The sequence below is a fragment of the Pteropus vampyrus genome, unplaced genomic scaffold, assembly GCF_000151845.1.
Source record: "Pteropus vampyrus isolate Shadow unplaced genomic scaffold, Pvam_2.0 Scaffold20, whole genome shotgun sequence".
In the NCBI taxonomy this organism is placed as follows: Eukaryota; Metazoa; Chordata; class Mammalia; order Chiroptera; family Pteropodidae; genus Pteropus; species Pteropus vampyrus.
Window position 1 is genome coordinate 14,825,021 of NW_011888801.1, and position 19,270 is coordinate 14,844,290.

Sequence of the window (19,270 nt, forward strand, 5' to 3'; positions counted from 1 at the left end):
GTGTGTGTGACAAGGAAACAGTTATAATGTTGGAACCTGAACTCAGTAAGGAGGCATAGTAGTCTGCTCCAGCTGCCATAACAAAGTACCATATACTGAGTGGCTTAAACAACAGGAATTTATTTTCTCACAGCTCTGGAAGCTAGCGATCTGAGATTAAAGTATCAACAGGGTTAGTTTCTTCTGAGGCCTGCCTCCTTGGCTTGCGGATGGCTGTCTTCTCCTTGTGTCTTCACATGGTCTTTTCTTTGTGAATGTCTGTGTCCTAATCTCTTCTTCGTATAAGGACATTAGTCATGTTGGATTAGGGCCCACCCTAATAACCTGAACTCATTTTACCTTAATTATCTCAATAAAGACCTCACTCCCAAATACAGTCTCATTCTGAGGTACTGGGAATTAGGACTTCAATTTAGGAATTTTGGGAGGACACAATTCAGCCCATGACAGAAAGGAAGTGAAAGACAGACGTGGATGATGGATAGTCGAAATAGGTAGTGGGGCCGATGGTTTTTGGGGTATCAGTGAGATAAGTCAAGAGTATGGGATGTTTGAAACTGAGACTTCAGTGGGGGTAGTTCCTGGTAGTGATAGTTCCAAGATATGATTGCAGGAGTGGATGCTGAGGCTAGACTGTCAAAGTTGGGAGGTTGAGAGGCTGAGAGAGGAAGATTAGGCCTGGGTCATCCACAAGGACATTCAAGCTACCTGAATGATGATTGGGCACAGGGATATGTACCCCCAGGGACTGCCTCCAGTTGAGGCAGAAGGTGAACAGAACACTTTCAGAAGAGATTACTGATGCAGGGAACCAGCCATCACTAGCCAGGCATCATGAAGGAATCAGGAAAGAGGAAAGGAGAAGGGGTGAGGGCTGAGCCCATGCAGAGGCCACTGGAGCATCAGGGCATGGGAGTGCCAGTGACAGACCTAGGGGCAGTTGTCATCATTCTAAACAATGCTCCCAACCCCTTAACTTCTGGGACGTTATTCTCTCCTAGTTCCAGGAATGCCTACCTGGCTGGAGTTGGGGTGGAAACACATTTCCAGCCCATAGCAGTATCATAATTGACACCTTGAGGTGGGTGCTTTTCAGGGCATCACAACTGAAATCCTATGGTCTTCATCTCCCTTCCAGAGACCTGGGCAGAGACCAGGCAGGTGTCATCCTGCAAGAGACCTTGGCCAAGCTGATTTCCTTTTGTCTTGGTGGAGCTCAGATGAAATCTGTACCTGAATTCTCAGAGGGTCAACTGAGGCCCTGCAGGACAGGTTGATTTCATCACTCCTTTCTCCTTGAGAGAAGAGGTGGTCCACTCTCTCTATGAGTTCTCAGGCTCCTCAATCTGACTCTACTGCTGTGACAATAAAAGAGTGGAGCTCACAGAGGTCCAGTAACTGCCACTGTGGCACAGCTCACAAGCGATGGAGCCAGGTGTCTGCAGCAAAGCCTATGCCCTCACTCTGTGCCCAGTGTCTCCATACCCCCACAGCCTCTCACACAGAGCTTCTCATACAGAGTTCACTGAGATCATGGTGCAGGACATATGTGTGTATCCACAGCTGGATCATCCATAGCCAATGCTGAGAGCCCTCCTGGGGGTCTAAGAGCTCCAAGCCACACCAGGACCATCACTGTCTTCAGAAGCCTGCGGTCTTTGTTTGGGAGACTGGAATAAGTAGAATTGTTAGGACAAAAGTAGATGGAATAAAATCAAAGGAGTGCCTCCAACAGGAGTCCTGAGGGCCTGTGGGGACCTCACCCCTCTGCCTGTCATAACCCAGGAGGGCTTCCTGTGCCCACTGGGACTTGAAACTAAACCCAAGTGAGCCAACGTCTGTGTGACTAGAGCTGGCTAACGACATCGGGGTCATCTCAAGAACTCCTTAAAACAAAAAAAAACAAAAAACAAAAATAGATTCCATCGCCCCAGTGATTTTCCAGTGAGACAAGAGTGCAGCCAAGGAATATATATGTCTAAACACTCACAGCCCAGTATGGGACCCCTTTGTTCAGATGTTAGCAGCTATTGTGCATGTAGTTTCCCCCTTGATGCTGGGCCCTGCCCTGGGCACTTTCGGTCCCTTGTTGCTTTAGGTCTTCATTATAGCCCATGAAGGGAGATTTCAACCTCATGGAATGGAGGAGGCTGGGTCTTCCACAGGCTGAGATAACCCACCCTTGGTGGTGTCAGCTGTGAGGCCGGGACTGACCCTGGGGCATCCGCCTTCCAAGCCTGAGATCTGCAGGGCCTGGCAGTCAGGGGTGGGATTCGAGGCCTCAGGAGGGACATGCACATCCTCCTAGGACCTCCCTCCCCAGCAAGCTGCAAAGCTATGGCTTCCTGAACCCAGGAGGAACCAACACCGTTATCCTGGTCTGGAAATTTAATTAGACATTTGGCCCTGAGTCTGGAAGACTACAGCACTTGTCAATTTGTAGGAAAAGGATAGCCAGCTCGGAGAGCCCCCCACCCCCACCACCAGCTTTCCTGGGTGCTGCTGTGGAGATCCTGCCAACAAACTTGGAAGCAGATGTCTCCATTTACACAGTCCCATAAATATTTATCCCCAGCAGTCATTTAGAGCTGAGCCACTGCTTTCAAGGAGGGAGATGACAGAAGGTGGCTGCATCTGCAGAAGGCATCGGTCATGGTTTACAAGAACCACTTGGAATGGGGCATTTTGCTATTTAAATATTGTCATCCAGAGATTGGCAAGTCTGCTGCTTTAAAAACCAATTACACATTAGCAATAACAGCCTCTCTGATTTAATTGGCCCAGAAATACCTCCTGGGCTCTCGAGGCTGAATGCTATTTTCTTTCTTGGGGGAAGATGGGGCTTGAGCCAATGCCTTGCTCCCACAGTGGAAGCATGAAGACTTTTATGGACCAGAGCATCCAGACTGGGAGAGGCACACAGTCTAGGGCAAGAGGCCTGGCCTTGACCTGATGTCTCTGCTGTCCTCTGGAGCCTGGCTCCCTAGGCTAGGATATGGAGGTGGCAGCCCCTCCTTGTGGATAGGACCAAGGGGATTTGGAGGGGCTGCAAAGCAGTGATCAGGTGCCTGGTATGCAGAGGGTATTAGCTAAGAAATAAATTTTATTAGATTTGAGGAGATACTCTGGGAACACAACCTCTCTAGAAAAACCTGATGAACTGAAAATGTGCACCTGTTGAATGGGCAGTGTCCATGCAGTCAGTGAGAGTGGCCTGTGGCCTCAGACTGAATAGCCTGTATTCCTTGCATGAAACCCCAACCCTTATTAACTCTGGGATGCTCTTTTGCTTCCCTCAGTCTCCCCACAAACCACATGCCCTGTGAGCACAGACTACAGACACTTCTCTCCTTTCATTTTCCCATGGTGACCATCTCTCCGGCCCTCGCTTTCCATGAAATCATAGGCAGCACAATGGTATTTGTAGTACAAGGCAGCTGTGAGGTGTTCTTCCTGTATTTCTTGCCCTTCTCCACTCGCCACCCCTCCCTTGATTCTGGAAGTCTGATAGCTCTTAACATCCGCCTTTGTGGGAAGGGTAGTTAGAGCCCAGAGGAAGGAGCAATTTTTGGCCCCAGTCTTTTTTGAAATTAAATTAAACATATTTGAGGATAATTGTAGATGCACATGCACTTGTGAGATGTAATCTTGCCTGTATCCTTTCCCCATAAATGCTAATATCTTGCAAAACTCTAGTATGTCAACATCACAACCATGATATTGACATTGAGATAGTCAAGATAGAGAACATTCCCATCCCCACAATGACCCCTTTATACCCACATCCACTTCCCTCCTGTTTGTCCCCTCCTTAACCCCTGGCAATCACTAATCTGTTCTCCATTTCTATAATGTTGTTATTGTTTCAAGAATGCTATATAAATGGAATCATACAATATGTAACCTTTTGAGATTTAGTTTATTTCCACTCAGCATAATTCTCTGGAGATTCACCCAAGTTGTTGCATATGTTAATAGTTCATTCCTTTTCATGTATTTTATGGTAGGGATGTATCACAATGGGTGATGTAACCACTCATCCATTGAAGGACATCTGATTTGTGTCTACATTTTGGCTATTACAAATAAACTACTATGAACATATACACATAGGTTCATGTGTGATCATAAATTTCCATTTCAGGAAAAATACCCAGGAATGAAATTGCTAGGTCATATGATATCTGCATGTTTAGTTTTTTAAGTAACTGCTAAAACCTTTTCCAGAATGACTTTGTCATTTTACATTCCCATCAGCAATGTATGAGTGATCCAGTTTCTCTGCATCTTCAACAACATTCAGTGTTGTCACTATTTTTTATTTTAGTCATTCTAATAGGTCTATATTCATATCTTATTGTAGTTTTAATTTACATTTTTCTGAATAATTAATGATGTTGAATTTTTTTTTATTGCTAATTTGCCACCTCTATATCCTCTTTAGAGAAATATAATTTCATATCATTTACTCATTATTCAATTAGATTGTTGGTTTTTGTTGTTGTTGTATGTTTGTTTTACTGTGAGTTCTAAGAATTGCTTATGTACTCTTTATAAATTTTTTATTGGATGCATGGTTTTATATTTTCTCCCAATCTGTAACTTATCTTTCCATCTTCCTAATAAGATGCTTCACTGAGTAAAAAAAGCCCAATATAATGGACTGCGTATTTGGTGTCAAGTTTAAGAATTCTTTGCCTAGCCCAAGATCCCAAAGACTTTCTCCTATATTTTTTCTAAAAGTTTTATATAACATTGTATATTTAAATTGACAATTCATTTTGAAGTAGTATATATATATATAACGAGATTTATATCCAGGCCTTTTTTTTTTTTTTTTTTTTTGCTTATGGGTGTCCAATTGCTCCAGCAACATTTGTTGAATCCTTTCTCTATTGAATTACTCTTACACCTTTGTCAAAATAAGTTGGTTATATTTATATGAGTCTATTCTTGTTTTTTTAATTCTCACCCATTGATCTATGTGTTCACCTCCCTGCCAATACCACGTGTTCTTGGTTATGTGGCTATATAATAAGTCTTGAAATTGTATATACTGATTCCTCCAACTTCATTTGTTTTCAAAATTGTTTTAGCTATCATAGTTCTTTTGTCTTTCCACATAGACTTTAGAATAATCTTTTCTATATCTACAAAAAGTCTTGCTGAGATTTTGATGGGAGCTGTGTTGAATGTGTATATCAATTTGGGGAGAGTTGACATCTTCACTATGTTGAGTCTTCTGATGCATGAACACGGTATATCTCTCCATTTACTGAGAGCTTCTTTGATTTCTTTCATTAGTGTTTTGTAGTTTCAGCATACAAGTCCTGTAATTTTTGTTAGATTTACACTGAAGTATTTCATTTGTTTTGCATGATGGTAAATGGTATTTTATTTTTAATTTTGATGTTCATGTGTTTGTCACTGATTTACAGAAATTCAATGGATTTCTATATGTTTATCTTGTATCCTGCAAACTTGTTGAATTCATTTATTAGTGCTTTTTTTTCTGTAGATTCCTTAAGATTTTCTACATAAACAATCATGTCATGTGAAAATATGGGCAGTTCTTTTTCCTTTGTGATCTGTATCCCTTTTATTACCTTTTCTTGCCTTGTTTCATTGGCCAGAACTTCTGGTACTGTGGTACTGTGTTGAACAGCAGTGGTAAGAGTGGGTGTCCTTTCTTGTTCCTGATCTTTGGGGAAAAGCATGCAATCTTTCACCTTTAAGTATGATGTTAGCTATAGGCTTTTTTGTAGATGCTCTTTATGAAGTTGGGGAAGTTCCTTCCTCTCTTTTCCTAGCTTGTTGAGATTTTATCATGAGTAGATGTTGATTTTTGTCAAATACTTTCATTGCATCAATTGATATAATCATGTATTTTTAAGTAGTCTGTTAATATGATGGATTACATCGATTCATTCTCAAATATTGAACCAGCTTTGCATACCTGGAATAAGACCCACTTAGTCATGGAGTATAACTCTTTTTATATTATGTTACTTAATTCTATTTGCTTATATATTGTTTAGTATTTATGTATCTATGTTCATTAGGATTACTGGTCTGTTGGTCGGGGTGTGTGTGTGTGTGTGTGTGTGTGTGTGTGTGTGTGTGTGTGTTTGTATTTTGTCTTGTTTTGGTGTCAAGGTAGCACTGGGTTCATAAAATGAATTGAGAAGAGTATCCTCCTCTTATAATATGTAGAAGAAATTGTGTATATTTGGTGTTAATTCTTCCTTAAACATTTGGAAGAATTGTCCAGTGCAACCATCTGGGCCTGGAGATTTCTCTTTCAGAAGTTTTAAACTTACAAATTTAATTTCTTAATAGCTATAGGGTTATTTAAATTATCTATTTTATATTTGGTACATTGTGGTAGTTTATACTTTTCAAAGGATTGGCCTATTTCATTTAAGTTGTCAAATTTATGTCTGTAGAGTTGTTCATAGTATTTCTCAATTAAGCTTTTGATGTCTGCAAGGTCTACAATGATATCCTGTTTTATCCTGATGTTGTGTCTTTCCCTCTTTTTTTTATTTTCGTCAGATTTCCTAGAGATTTGATTGATCTTTAAAGGAACTAGCTTTCTTTTCATTGATTTTCTATTTTTTGTTTTGTTTTCAATTTCATTGATTTCTGCTCTCTGTTATTTCCTTCCTCCTGCTTGCTTTGTATTTACTTCATCTTTTTTTCTTGGTTCTTGAGGCGAGAGCTTATATTATTCATTTGAGACTTTCTCTCTTTCCTAATGTCAGCATTTGCGCTATATATTTCCCTCTCGAAAATGCTTTAGCTGGGCTTCACAAATCTTAATATGGTATATTTTTATTTTCATTCATTTTAATTTTTAAAAAAAAATTTTAAGACTTCCTCTTTGACCCATGGCTTTATTTGGGAAAGTATGGTTTAGTTTCCAAATAACTTTTCCCGATATTTTTCTGTTACTTATTTTTACTTTGATTCCAGTGGTCAAAGAATACATTTTGTGTAATTTTAATTCTTTTCAATTTGTTGAGGGTGTTTTATGATCTAGGATATGGTCTACTTTGACACATATATTCCATAGGCACTTGAAAAGAATGTGCATTCTACTGTTGTTGGGTGGAGTGTTCTTTAAATGTCAATTCGATCTTCTTGATTGATTATATCGTTGAGTCCTTCTATGTCCTTACCTACTTTCTGTCTAGTTGTTCTATCAGTTATCAAGAGAGGGGTGTTGAAGTCTCCTAATACAATTATGAATTTGTCTATTTCTCCTTTCAGTTCTGTCAGTTTTTGCTTCAAATATTTTGTGGTATGTTTGGTACATACCACATTTAGGATTGTTATGTGTTCTTGGTTGATTGATTCTTTTTTAAAAATGTAATATCCTGATAATTTTCTTTGCTTGAAGTTTACATAATCTGATATTAATATAGCCACTTCTACTTTCTTTTGATTAATGTTTGCTTGATATATACTTTTCCTTTCTTTTACTTTCAAGCAACCTGTATCATTACATTTGATGTGAATTATGGAGATAGCATATAACTGGGACATTTTTTTTAATCTACTTTATCAATTTCTGTCAATGTAATTATTAATATGCTGTGGTTTAACTCTGCCATTTTATTTTTTGTTTTGTTTTGTTTTTCATTTCTGCTTTTCATTCTTGCTTTTTTTCTACCTTCTTTGAGTTACTTGAACATATTTTATAATTCCATCTTGATTTATCTGTAATGTTTTAGTATATCTGCTTGTATAGCTTTTTCTAGTGGTTCTGTAGTATTACCTTATATATACATAATTTATCACACTCTATTGGTGCTGAAATCTTGTAACTTCTAGTAAAGTATAGAAAATTTACCACCCTTTACATACCTTTACTCTCCCTCATTTATAATTGCCTTAAATATTTCCTCTAATATAAATATTTCCTCTAATATAAACTACATTAGGTGGTGCTATAATTTTTGCTTCAACAGTGAAATATAATTTTAAAAACTCAGAAAGAGAATGAAAATTTATTTACTAAGATTTTTACACTTTATGTTGTTTTTCCTTCCTTAGTTTTTCCTCATCTGAGAATGTCTTGATTTCTCCGTCATTCCCAAAGGATATTTTTGCTGTATATGAGATTTTACATTGACAGTTCTTTTATTTCAGTACTTGAAAAAGGTTGTGCCACCAGCCTTCTTGGTCTCTGATAAGAAATACGCTGTAATTTGAAGTTTTTTCCTATAGGTAAAGTGTCATTTCTCTATCTCCTTCTCTCTCTCTGCTTCAAGATTTTTTCAAGATTTTTTTCTTCATCTTTAGTTTTCAGAAGTTTGACTATGGTATGCTTTAGTATGGATTTCTTTGAATTTATCCTGTTTGAGATTAACTGAGCTTCTTGAATCTTTAGGTTTATGCCTTTTGCCCAATTTGGGAAGTTTCCAGCCATTATTTTTCTAAGTACTTTCCTGCCCTGCTCTTTTTCCTCTTCTCTTGGGACTCTAATGACATGATTGTTAGATCTTTTGTCCCACAGATCCCTTAAGCTCTGTTCTTTCTCCTCCTCCTCCTCCTTCTTTGTTTTTAGTTTATTTTCTCTCTGTTCATATGACTAATTTCTATTGCCTTATCTTTAAGTTCGCTGATTCTTTTCTCTGCCCCCTACATTCTGCCATTGAGCCCATTCACTGAGCTTTTTATATTGCCTATTATATTTTTTAGTTCTAAAATTACCATTTGGCTTTATTTTTTATATCTTTTACTTTTTTGCAGACTCTCTGTTTTTTTTTATTTGTTTTGCATGTGATCATGAATTTTTATGATAGCTAATTTTAAAATAATTTCAAATAATTTTAACATTTCTGTCATCTCTATGTTGGCATTTATTAGTTGTCTTGTTTCATTAAAGTTGAGATTTCCCTGGTTCTTGGTATGGCAAGTGATTTTTCTATTGAAACTTGAATGTGTTATGTTCTAAAACTATGGACCTTATTTAAACCTTTTGTTTCTACGGCCATACCACCCTGACTACAGCCATGCTCCCCTGAACATGCCCAATCCCATCTGATCTTGGAAGCTAAGCAGGGTCGGGCCTGGTTAGTATTTGGATGGGAGACCACCTACGGAGACCAGGTGCTGTAGGTATAAAAAAATAAATAAAATAAATAAAATAAAAACAAATCTTTTGTTTTAGCTGACTTCTTCTGACACTGCTCCAGCAGAGGCAGGTGCCACCTTGTTACATCTGGTAGTTGTAGAAGTCCTGGTTCTTTATGTGGTCTACGTTGACACACCAGGGGAGGGTACTCCTTGTTACTAGTCGGGGGTGGGAATTCAATCTCCCCACATGGTCTCTCCTGATGCTGTATGGAGAGCAACTGTGATAGTAGTTACCACCTAATGAAGAAGAAAGTCCCAGCTTCCATCTGAGACCATGCCCTCTCTGAAACTATCCAAGATGAGATGCCTCATTAAAGAGTGATGATGATGGAAGTCTAGACTCTTCACTCAATCTTTGCTGGCATGGGAGTGAGGGGGTAAGTTATCATTATCTAAAAGTGTTCTGTCTTGCTAGCTTGCCCCTTATCTGGTCCTTTAGTTAAAGAGAGCAAACTTTTGTCAGGTTCACACTTGTTTGTGTTTTTAGGTTGCTGGCTACTTCAACTCCAAGTCTGGGATAGTTCAGGTAAAACAGAAAACTCAGTGTGTTCTTTTGTTAGGGCTACCATAACAAAAGATTGAGTGGCTTAAACAACAGAAATTTATTTCTCACAGTTTTGGAAGCTAGAAGTCCAAGATCAAGGTGTTGGCAGGGTTGGTTTCTCCTGAGGTGCCTCTCCCTGGCTTATAGATGACTGCCATCTCACCACATCCTCACATGGCCTTTTCTCTGTGCATACACATCTCTATGTCTCTTCCTGTTCTTATAAGGATAACAGGCATATTAGCTTATGACATCATTTAACCTTAATTATCTCTTTAAAGGCTCTGTCTCTAAATATAGTCACATTGGGGGTTAGGGCTTCAACATATGAATATGGTGATGGATGGAGGAGACACGGTTTAGTCCATAACATCCAGGGAACCCACTATCCTTGGGTCCTAAGGTTCCTAGTCACTCTGCCTTCCTCTCTCCATCTTTAAGACTCTTCTACATTTGTTTTAAATATAATGTCCAGGGTTTTTAGTGGTAGGAATAAAGAAAAGTCCACTTGATCGTCCTGAAAGCAGAAATTCTTCTTTCTTGAGCTCTTTAAGGAAGCTTTTGTATCTCAAGTCAAAGCAGTTCTGATTTGCAAGAACCTGATTTAATTGGGCAAGAAATACATTTGTTAGAATCACATAGCCTCTGGGGACTGGGAGCATAAAGATTACCCCATAAACCATAGAATAAAGAAGTATATAGGATGTGTGATGGCAGATTTTTCCCCTAAAGGAGATATGATCTGAGTAGGGAAGATATTCAAATGCATTTGTCAATGGTTTAGAAACTACAAGCCTCTGAGAATGTGCCCAATGCCACCTTCCTAAGGAATAGATCAGAAGAAGCAAGTATCCGAGAGAAGGCTCTGTGTGTGTGTGTGTGTGTGTGTGTGTGTGTGTGTGTGTGTGTGTGTGTTAGACAATAGCACCTGAGTGTTCTGCAGCCCTCCAAAGGCAGAGGTACCTTGTTGATTCTGCCTTTGCTCACCTTAGTCACAGTCTGTAAGCTTTCTACCTCTAACAGAAGCTCCATGGCCCTCCAATGCCTCGTATCCTCTGGAATTTCTGCATCGCCAAAGCCATCAACTCCCCAGGCGTGGGTGGCAGAGCAAGCTCCTCCTATTACTCAACTCAGACTTCTCACTATTAAGCAAGGACTCCTTGAGGAAGATTGATTTACCACATTAAAGAGCCTCCGTGTGCTTGATGAGGATGTCACAAGACAAACGGCCCCTGCCATGTGCCTCCAGCCCACTTCCCTGTTTCCATTACATTTGGACCAGAGTCATGGTGAATGAATTAGGCTGTAGTTTATTTTCTGCCTTACATGATAAACTTGTCAGCATTTGACCGATCAGCTCCTTGTGTGCAGGGAGTTCATTTGCAAGGCCACCTGGCATCCCTGTTCGGCTGTCCTGCTTCCATTTCACTCTGTCTAATGAGCCAGGACTTGGTTCCTGTTGATTGGTGCTTAGCTCCAAAGTCCTGCACAACCAGCATGCAGTGGTGATGGCTCAGCCCTTCCCAGGGACCCTCTCTTCTGTCTGGAGGAGGGTGGGGCACTGATGCCTAAGAAGCTATCCTTTTTTGCTGTCTGCCTCAAGTTGCCTAGCTAGGAAGGAGTGTGCATTGCATCCACTCTCCTATCTAAATGCAATGTCAAGCCTGCTCCCCAGTATCCTGGTTGGACTCCTATGGGCTTCCTGGAGAGCTGAAACTTGCTCACTCCACTTTGGCCTTGGAGCTCTTCCTAAGGAAACCTTGCAGTAGGCAGATACCAAGCTTGGGCTCCCTAGAGCTCACCAGGACATGGCTGAAAAAGCCAAGGTAGGCAGCATTGGGGCTGCCTATGACCACTTGGCAGGCTTCCAGGCCCACAGCCTTCCCAAGCTGCTAAGCATCCTAGACTCTGCTCTGATCACATCAACCTGTGCCCAGATCCTCCAGTGGCTCCCTGCTGTTGCTAAATGAAGTCCATATTCCTGATGCTGCCATTCCATCCTTGACGATCTGCTCATAGTCTAGGCATTGAGTTTAGATCAAGCCCAGCTCCATCCATTTAACTGGGTAAGCTTAAGCAAGACACATATCTTCTCTGCTCCTCACCAGTGAGTGGCACTGATAATAGTGTGTGTCCCATATTCATTAGTATGGGTGCTTAGATTGATGTTTGGCACATACTAGGTGTTCAACAAAGGTTAGCATCACTTTACAATGTCATTCCAGCCTCACCTAAGTCCTGCATGCCTTCACCCATAAGCTCCACACAGAAGCCTGGGTGTCTACCTTCCAGTCCTCAGACCTTTTTAGCACTCTTATCTCCTTCCTGACACGCTTCTCCCTTCCTCTCTGCGTATTTGAATCTGACCCAGGCCTGGCTAAGCCCTCCCATGCTCTGAAGTCACTGGCCAGCCTGCGAGCCCAAGGGAACCCCTAGAACAGCACACGGTACAGGGCCAGGAACCATGGACATTGGCAGGGACTCGTACTAGAGCAGAGAGGGGCAGGGTTTGGAGCCTTGCAAAGGGTAAGGAATCCTTTCCCATCTCCTCCCTAACCTTCTCTCTGCCATGAGGCTCTATGCCCCAAAAGTAGTGGTTTTCTGACCCTCCAGAGGACATGGCCCTTTCCTGTGTGCTGCCAGGGCTCTTCTGGATCCCCAGTCTGAGCTGTGCACACAGATCTCAGCCTCATCTGTCCATTGTAAGCCATGGATACTTTCTTGTGTCTGCCTAAGGTGATGACTCAGGCCCCACCCTATGTGAGCTCACAGATATAGGGAAAGGGGACCAGATTAGGGTTTCTGCGGCTGGACTGGCAGTGACTTTTTGAAACATGGGGGTTCTGGGGACAGTGGCAGGGTCATGAGCTATAGGAGCATATGCTATGAGGTAGGATACAGTGGGCCCAAGTGCTGTGTGAGGCTGGCCTGGTGGACAGAGCACTGAGCAGGTGGCTTCAGGTATGAGAATTCCTAGAGGGCGGATACTCTGTCTGGGCTGCTCTCACCATGCCTGGGCACAGGGCCAGCATTGTTAGAGGATTACAGAGTTCAGGAGGATTCTAGGAGCAGAGCTTTGATAGGCAGAGTGGGAGAAGGGCCCCTATTCTGGAGACAATCCTGTTCACAGGTGTCCAGAGAGTGGTAGGAGGCTGGTGTGAGGTCCATGCAGGGAGTCAGGGGGCAACAGAGGTGAGCCCTGGAGCCCAGGGGCTGTGTTTAGAAGTTTGAATTCTACCTGATGGGCAGGAGGAACTGTTTTAGGTTAAAGGTGTGATGCAGCGACTACACCACACTTAAGGAGCAGAGGGAAAGCAAGTTTCTCCAGGAAAATGATGAGAGTCTCATTTACCTTTAGCTCCTTAGGGCAGGGCCCAAAGCCTTGAAGTTGATCAGACTGAGGTAGGAGAGCCCAAGAGGCCATGTGGAAGGTGATGAGTCATCCTAGCCCCATAGAGGTCAAGAGGCATCTGAAAGGACAGTACTCCCCAAACCCTCATTCTAGACAAGGAGGAATGGATGACCGAGAATGGGCCGGCTTGCTGCTCACTCTCCAGAGTGGAAGGCCTGCTGTGAGCGATGGCTCTTTCCCCCAGGATTTTCAAAAAGTGGGAGGAATGGGATGGGTGGGAACTAGAGACTCCTTTCACATGAAGACATGTGGAAACCTTCCATGAAACTGGAGTAATCACCTGGGCTGAAATAGGGAACAGCACAGGTGGCCTTAGCATCTGTGTGCCCAGCAAGTGTTGAGGAATCCCAGAGCAGGGTCTTAGGGATTGCCTCACTCAAGGCTGACAGCAAGGGGAACTCTTCACATGCCTGAGTGAGGGAGCAGCCCAGAGAGGCCAGGGCGAGGCCAAGAGTAGGAGGAGCACACAGGACCTCACCGATAGCCACCCCTTGTCCCTAGCCAGTCCGAGAAGAGGACAGGTGCATTCCTGGAGTTGTCCCCTACTGGCAGCATAAGCTGTGTGTGGACTCAGCCTCCCACTGACCAGGGTAGACGCTGTTATGCTTAGCTTTGACCCATAGGCAGGATCTGGCTGATAAATAGAAGATGAAGGGGGACCTTGAGCCTAAGAGTAGAAACAGATGCTGCTCCCATACATTCTTTGAACTTCAGGAAGGCAGATTTCAGATGCCTGTGATCAATGATGGGCATAATTCTTAGCTTGAGGTTCTAGAAGAAGAGAAGCCTCTAGAGCCAGGGGCTCTGAAAGCAGGCATTCTGACTCAGTGGTCACTGGGATCCTGGTGGCGAGGGGGAGGGGCAGGAGCTGAAAGGTGCATGTGGCTGCACATGTAGAGGGTTGCATGCCTAGGCTGACTACAGAAAATAAAAAAGTCATCACCCAGGGCCAGGGACACCCAAGTGAGTGCCTTGATGCTGGGACAAAAGGGAACAGGGAAGGATTTGACTGTCATCTTGGAGGAATCCTCAGTATGCTTCTCTCCCACAAAGAGAACAGCTTCTGGGCAAGGACCTGGAATTTAAATGTAGCAACCAAATGGGATAAATAAATGATAGAGGATTGTGGCAAACCAAGGGTGCAGCTTCTCAGCTCCAGCAAATTCTTGCAGTGTAAGAATGTGAACTCAACATCACCAGTATATAACAGTATAAGTTAGGATTAGATTTGGTGAGCCAGAGCTGATACATAATGGCTAGTGTTCTTCCATCTCATTGCAGGGGCGTGGCCCTCATCCTCACGGTTCCAAATGGAGACTAGAGCTCTGGCCATCACACTTCTGTTCTAGGTCGCAGAATGGAAGGTGGGAAGAAGGGCAAAGAGCATATGCTAATTATCTTTAAAGAGGTTTCTTGGAAGATGTCATTATCATGTTTCTAGATCTTGTTGGCAGAATTTAGACACATGGTTCCTTCTAGCCATAAGGGAAGCTGGGCAATGTAGCTTTGGTTCTGGCTGTCCCCAGGCCAAGCTGAAAACTAGGCACCCTATGACTAAAAGGGGAATGGATATTGCAATATGCAACTAGCAATCTCTGACACATGATGCCCTTTTGCCTCCAAATACCACACTCCCCATTTTCCCATGCATAGAATATTCTGGGACTTGTGGAGTGTGGCAGTAACCCTCATCCTGTTACAGCATCTAGCCCAGAAGTCTTGATCTTTGGGAGATTTACAGCCTCCCTGTTGGGTCCTGATGCCACACCATGTATAGGATGGTGAAAAAAGAACACAATCAATACTGTAAAGACTCCTGACTGGGAGAGGGGACACACAGCAGCACCAGCCATGGCCATGGTCGGGTCCCATTGGACAGGCTTTGTGAACATTCTTGTGCTTGGTGGAGGAGGCTGCCTGCAGCCCATCTGGCCAGCCCAGCTCTATTCTGGGAGGAACTCCATGCCCAATGTTCCCATGGAGGAGTCAAGTTCCTTTGGTGACACATCTCCTGCACAACTCAGTGGCTTTTAACCTATTTGTCCTAATGAGTTCCACAGGCCTGAAATAACCCCCATCTGGATACATGTTCAGGGCAGCTTGGCTCTTCCATCTGCCCTCTATATCGACATGACTGCTGGATGGCAGGGAGAGAAGCATTCTTACTCTCTTACTTCAAATATTCATATGAAATTGACTAATTTTAAATTCTAGTAATTAATGTTTGAAAATCATAGTTCAAGACAAATAAACATGCCTATGTGCCAGATGTGGCTTTTGGGTACTAGTGTGTGTGTGTGGGGGGGTGCTGTTAAATGAAGGGATTGGAGCTCCTCCCCTGGCGTAGGCTGGTCTGAGTGTCTAACGTCCATGGAGAAGGCCCTACACCAGCCCCCTTCATCCTGTCAAGCAGGACCAATGACCACACATCTGGAGGCAGAACTGGCCACACCTGGAGGGAGGGACTACTGCAGGGACTCTGAGGATGAGCTGAGCCCTGGGGTTAGTACAGAAGCTCAGGACAGTCTGGCTGACTTCATGGCCCACCAACTGGAATAGGAGAGGGGTGAGGACTGGCTCAAGATCTGGGTGTCCATGTGTGTATCTGCCTGCCTCTGGTGTATATGGGGCTGTGCAGAGGGAACCCCAGGCCTCAAGTGGGGCAGTGCTAAGGCTTTGCTTGTCTGCCCTGCAGACTCTACCAACCGGGACTCACTGGACATGATTGAGCGCTGCATCTGCCTAGTTTGCCTGGATGCCCCAGGGGGCTTGGAGCTCAGTGACACCAACAGGGCGCTCCAGCTCCTTCATGGTGGAGGCTGCAGCAAGAATGGGGCAAACCGCTGGTATGACAAGTCACTGCAGGTAAGCATCCCCTGCGGCGTGGCCAGTGGCCCGAGCCAGCACTGTGCTTACATCTGGCACACTCACTCACTGGCCTCTGCTGCCCAGGATGCTGCGTGTGGGGCCAAGGGAGCTGAAGTGACTAGAGATGTGCCATTGGTATGAACCTATGAACTGGCCAGGACTTTTCTCAAGAGCAAGTGGCTAAACCCAACTCAAACTACCTAACCTTCTGCAGCCTGTGCCAGGCCAGGGAACTCTCTGGGTGGGACCTGGGGCTCATTTTCCATCTCCCATCATACACTGTAAGGAGTGGGCATGCCTCAGGCTCCCACCGAACAAATCCTCAACACATTCAGCAAGAATCACATCTGATGTCCAGATATGTTAGCTTTTCTTTCGCCCTTGTCTGGCCATTTTAGCACATGTCCCTCCATTTCTGAGAAGTAGAGCAACCCAGCATCTCCACAGAAGAAAAGCCATAAAATGAAATAAAGGAATTCATATTTTTTTCATTCCTATGACATCAAGCCAGAAACAAGACACTCACTTTGACCTGGAGAAAAACACTCACACAGGTGGGGATGAGGTCGAGTTTGGACCATTCGTTCCTATTCTTCCATTCTTTTTTCCCCAGCATGCCAATCCTGAATCTAATCTTGTATATTTTTAAAGCCACTACACGTTCACAATGACCATATTAAATAGTAGCCGACCATCTCTGTGTTTGGGTTAGCATCACTCACACTGATAAGCGTTTTTGGGCTTATTTTTCTCTTTCTCTGTCCTGTACATTCTGCAGGTTATCCTTTTTATTGATTTGCATATTGATTCTGCAATTTCTGATGAGTTCTCTTGCTGGTGTGCTGGCTGTTTCAGCCTCCACCAGCAGTGCTAATGGCTTGTAATCTTTCACGGAGCAGCTGTGGGAGTGAAATGATATAATGGATGTACAAGACCTGAAACATAGTAAAGCTTTGTAGCAGTTTTTAAAAGGCACCATTTGCCTCTATTTCTTTTAATGACAGGGACAGAAAAACACTAATGTGTGAGTGGGCACAGTGCTTCCCTCCTGCCTCACATGGGTGACTGTGCACACCTCTGGGCTCTTCTTCAAGGCAGGACAGATTAGCAGGTGAGCTGGAGAAGCCCGATGGCCTCTGAATGTGAAGAAAGGCTCGAGAAAGGTAGAGGACTCTAAGGGAGAGAGAAAAGAGTCTGTAGGGATGAGTTTTGAGAGAAACTCTATGGGAAGTTTGAAGAATGGGAGTAAAGCTTTGGGCAACTGACAACTATGTGAGAGATTGGGGAGACATGGAGTCATCTCAGGTGTGCCCCAGAAAAGATTTCAATAGCTTGTTTATTTGTTTGATTTGGGATGGTGGCCTAGTAACTCTTGAGTGTGATGTTGTGTTGGATGGGTTACAAGATGACCCTAATTCATTCGGGTTTTGCTTTAAGAATCAAATCTCATTTTTATTACTTTGTTCCAGTTCTTTTATGCACTGAGTATGTTCTTTTTCCAAGTCAGCTAAATACAGCCTTTGTAAGGTCATGAAAAAAATCACGAGTAATCTACAGTTCTTGTGATCCTTTCATATACCTTCTCTCTAGTCTTTATATCAATCCTGTGTACCAGCTTTAATGGATCCATTTTAAAGGCAAGCCGACTGAAGCCAGAGAGTTGAAGTGTCTTGTGAAAGCTCTCCCAGCTAGCAGGCAGCAACATCAGAAATGGAATTCAGGTCCCTGACACAAAACCCATGCAGCAGTTAATGGGGCACCCTCAGCACACCTTTTGCTCATTCTCATCAAGGGAGGTTTTATTTCTCTCTAGGAATCTGCATGCCATTCAAATTAAATTGTTATCTTTCACTCAGTCATTCAACAAAATTCTTGAGCACCTACTATGGGGTAGACACTGGTCTAGATCCTGGGAATAAAATCAACACATAGGGGTCATCAAACACATCATCACACAACGGAGTACAATATAGTGGCCCTGACACACACTGAGAGGGGAAGACAAGACTAACAGAAGCTGAAAGGATTTGCCCACGACCTGGGGAGAGTGTGCAAAGCTTGTCAGCAATCACTGGGCTACTTCAGCCAAGAAACTTTGGGCTGCATCTTCACTGCCCAGATCATTTCTGAAAAGGAGGTCACATAGTTTAGATCTGTTTGAGACACCCACATTCTCAGGCCCTGGTAACGATCTTTTTAGAAGATCACATACTTTGGTGTTTTTGAGGAGAAAGTCCCTTGAGAGGCCAGGAGGCCTACCCTGGAGCCATGGGGCGGGTGTGAAACGCAGAGTCTACTGAAGGCCTGGTCACCTCTCTCCTCCTCATTGCAGTTTGTGGTGGGCCGGGATGGCACCTGCGGCGTGGTGTGTGAACACTCTCCATTCGACGGCATCGTCCTGGTGCAGTGCACGGAGCACTTGCTCAAGCATATGTGAGTCTAGAGGCAGGACCCCTCCAGAGCAGCAGTGGAGGCAAAGCCAGACTGCCCAGCCCCCACCAAGCTAGGCCAAGAAAAATTGGAGTGGCCATGGGGGCCTACATTAGTCTGGAAAATGTATTAGCAAAAGATGAATTTGCAAACCAGGTTTAATGAGACATCATACACTTTATCAGCCATGGACAGAAGGGACCAACTTCTGCCAAGTTTAGGGCAGTTAGGGAGGGGCTTGGCAAAGAATTCTCAGCTAAAAAGGAACATTTGCTTCGGTCCAGGGAAGCTCAGATCAATCCCTGTTGTTAGTTCTGAGTCTGAGCTGGGCCAACTGATGACCCAGAATAGAGGGAAGGTCTCAGAGCTGTACCTCCTTCCATCCCCTCTAGCTGAGTCTCTCCCTCCCTTCTAAGATGGCTGGTCAGAAGGCTTCTCTGTCCTTTAAATACACCAAGTTCCTTTCTTCATTTACAATTTTGCTCATTCTCTCCTTCTAGAAACTTCTCCCTGATCTACATTCTGAATCTCTTCCATGATTTAGGAAGAGATTTAAGATCTCTGAAACCCAAACCAACTCTCATAGACAGCACGGCACCATTTGCTTCAATTTCTCTCCAAATGTTTTATAAGTGTTAGTGGTATAATGCAGTCAAACAGGAAAACGTGAAAAGAAATAATGGGCTTTGGAGTTAGGTGGACTAGATGGAGTCCTGGCTCTACCACTTGCTAATTCGGGTGGCTTCTCTGCAGTGGATTAGGGGATGGGGGGCAGCACATACCCACTGAACTTCCAGCAACTGAGATGACTGCAGAGGGCAGAGAAACATGCTGCCCCTAGCTTTCTGGCACACAGGGCCATAGAAGGTCAT

At 43.5% G+C, this 19,270-nt stretch overlaps 1 protein-coding gene and 1 pseudogene across 1 annotated transcript in view; both read left to right on the forward strand.

Moving 5' to 3' along the window:
• CHAT (choline O-acetyltransferase) overlaps positions 1-19,270 on the forward strand; it is a 46,179-nt gene that overhangs the window by 13,160 nt on the left and 13,749 nt on the right. Inside the window, exons 8-9 of the mRNA XM_011355411.1 lie at positions 15,796-15,965; positions 18,301-18,401. Coding sequence (XP_011353713.1) covers positions 15,796-15,965; positions 18,301-18,401 — 271 coding nt within the window. The remainder of the gene's footprint in view (positions 1-15,795; positions 15,966-18,300; positions 18,402-19,270) is intronic.
• LOC111736601 lies at positions 9,011-9,129 on the forward strand (annotated as a pseudogene).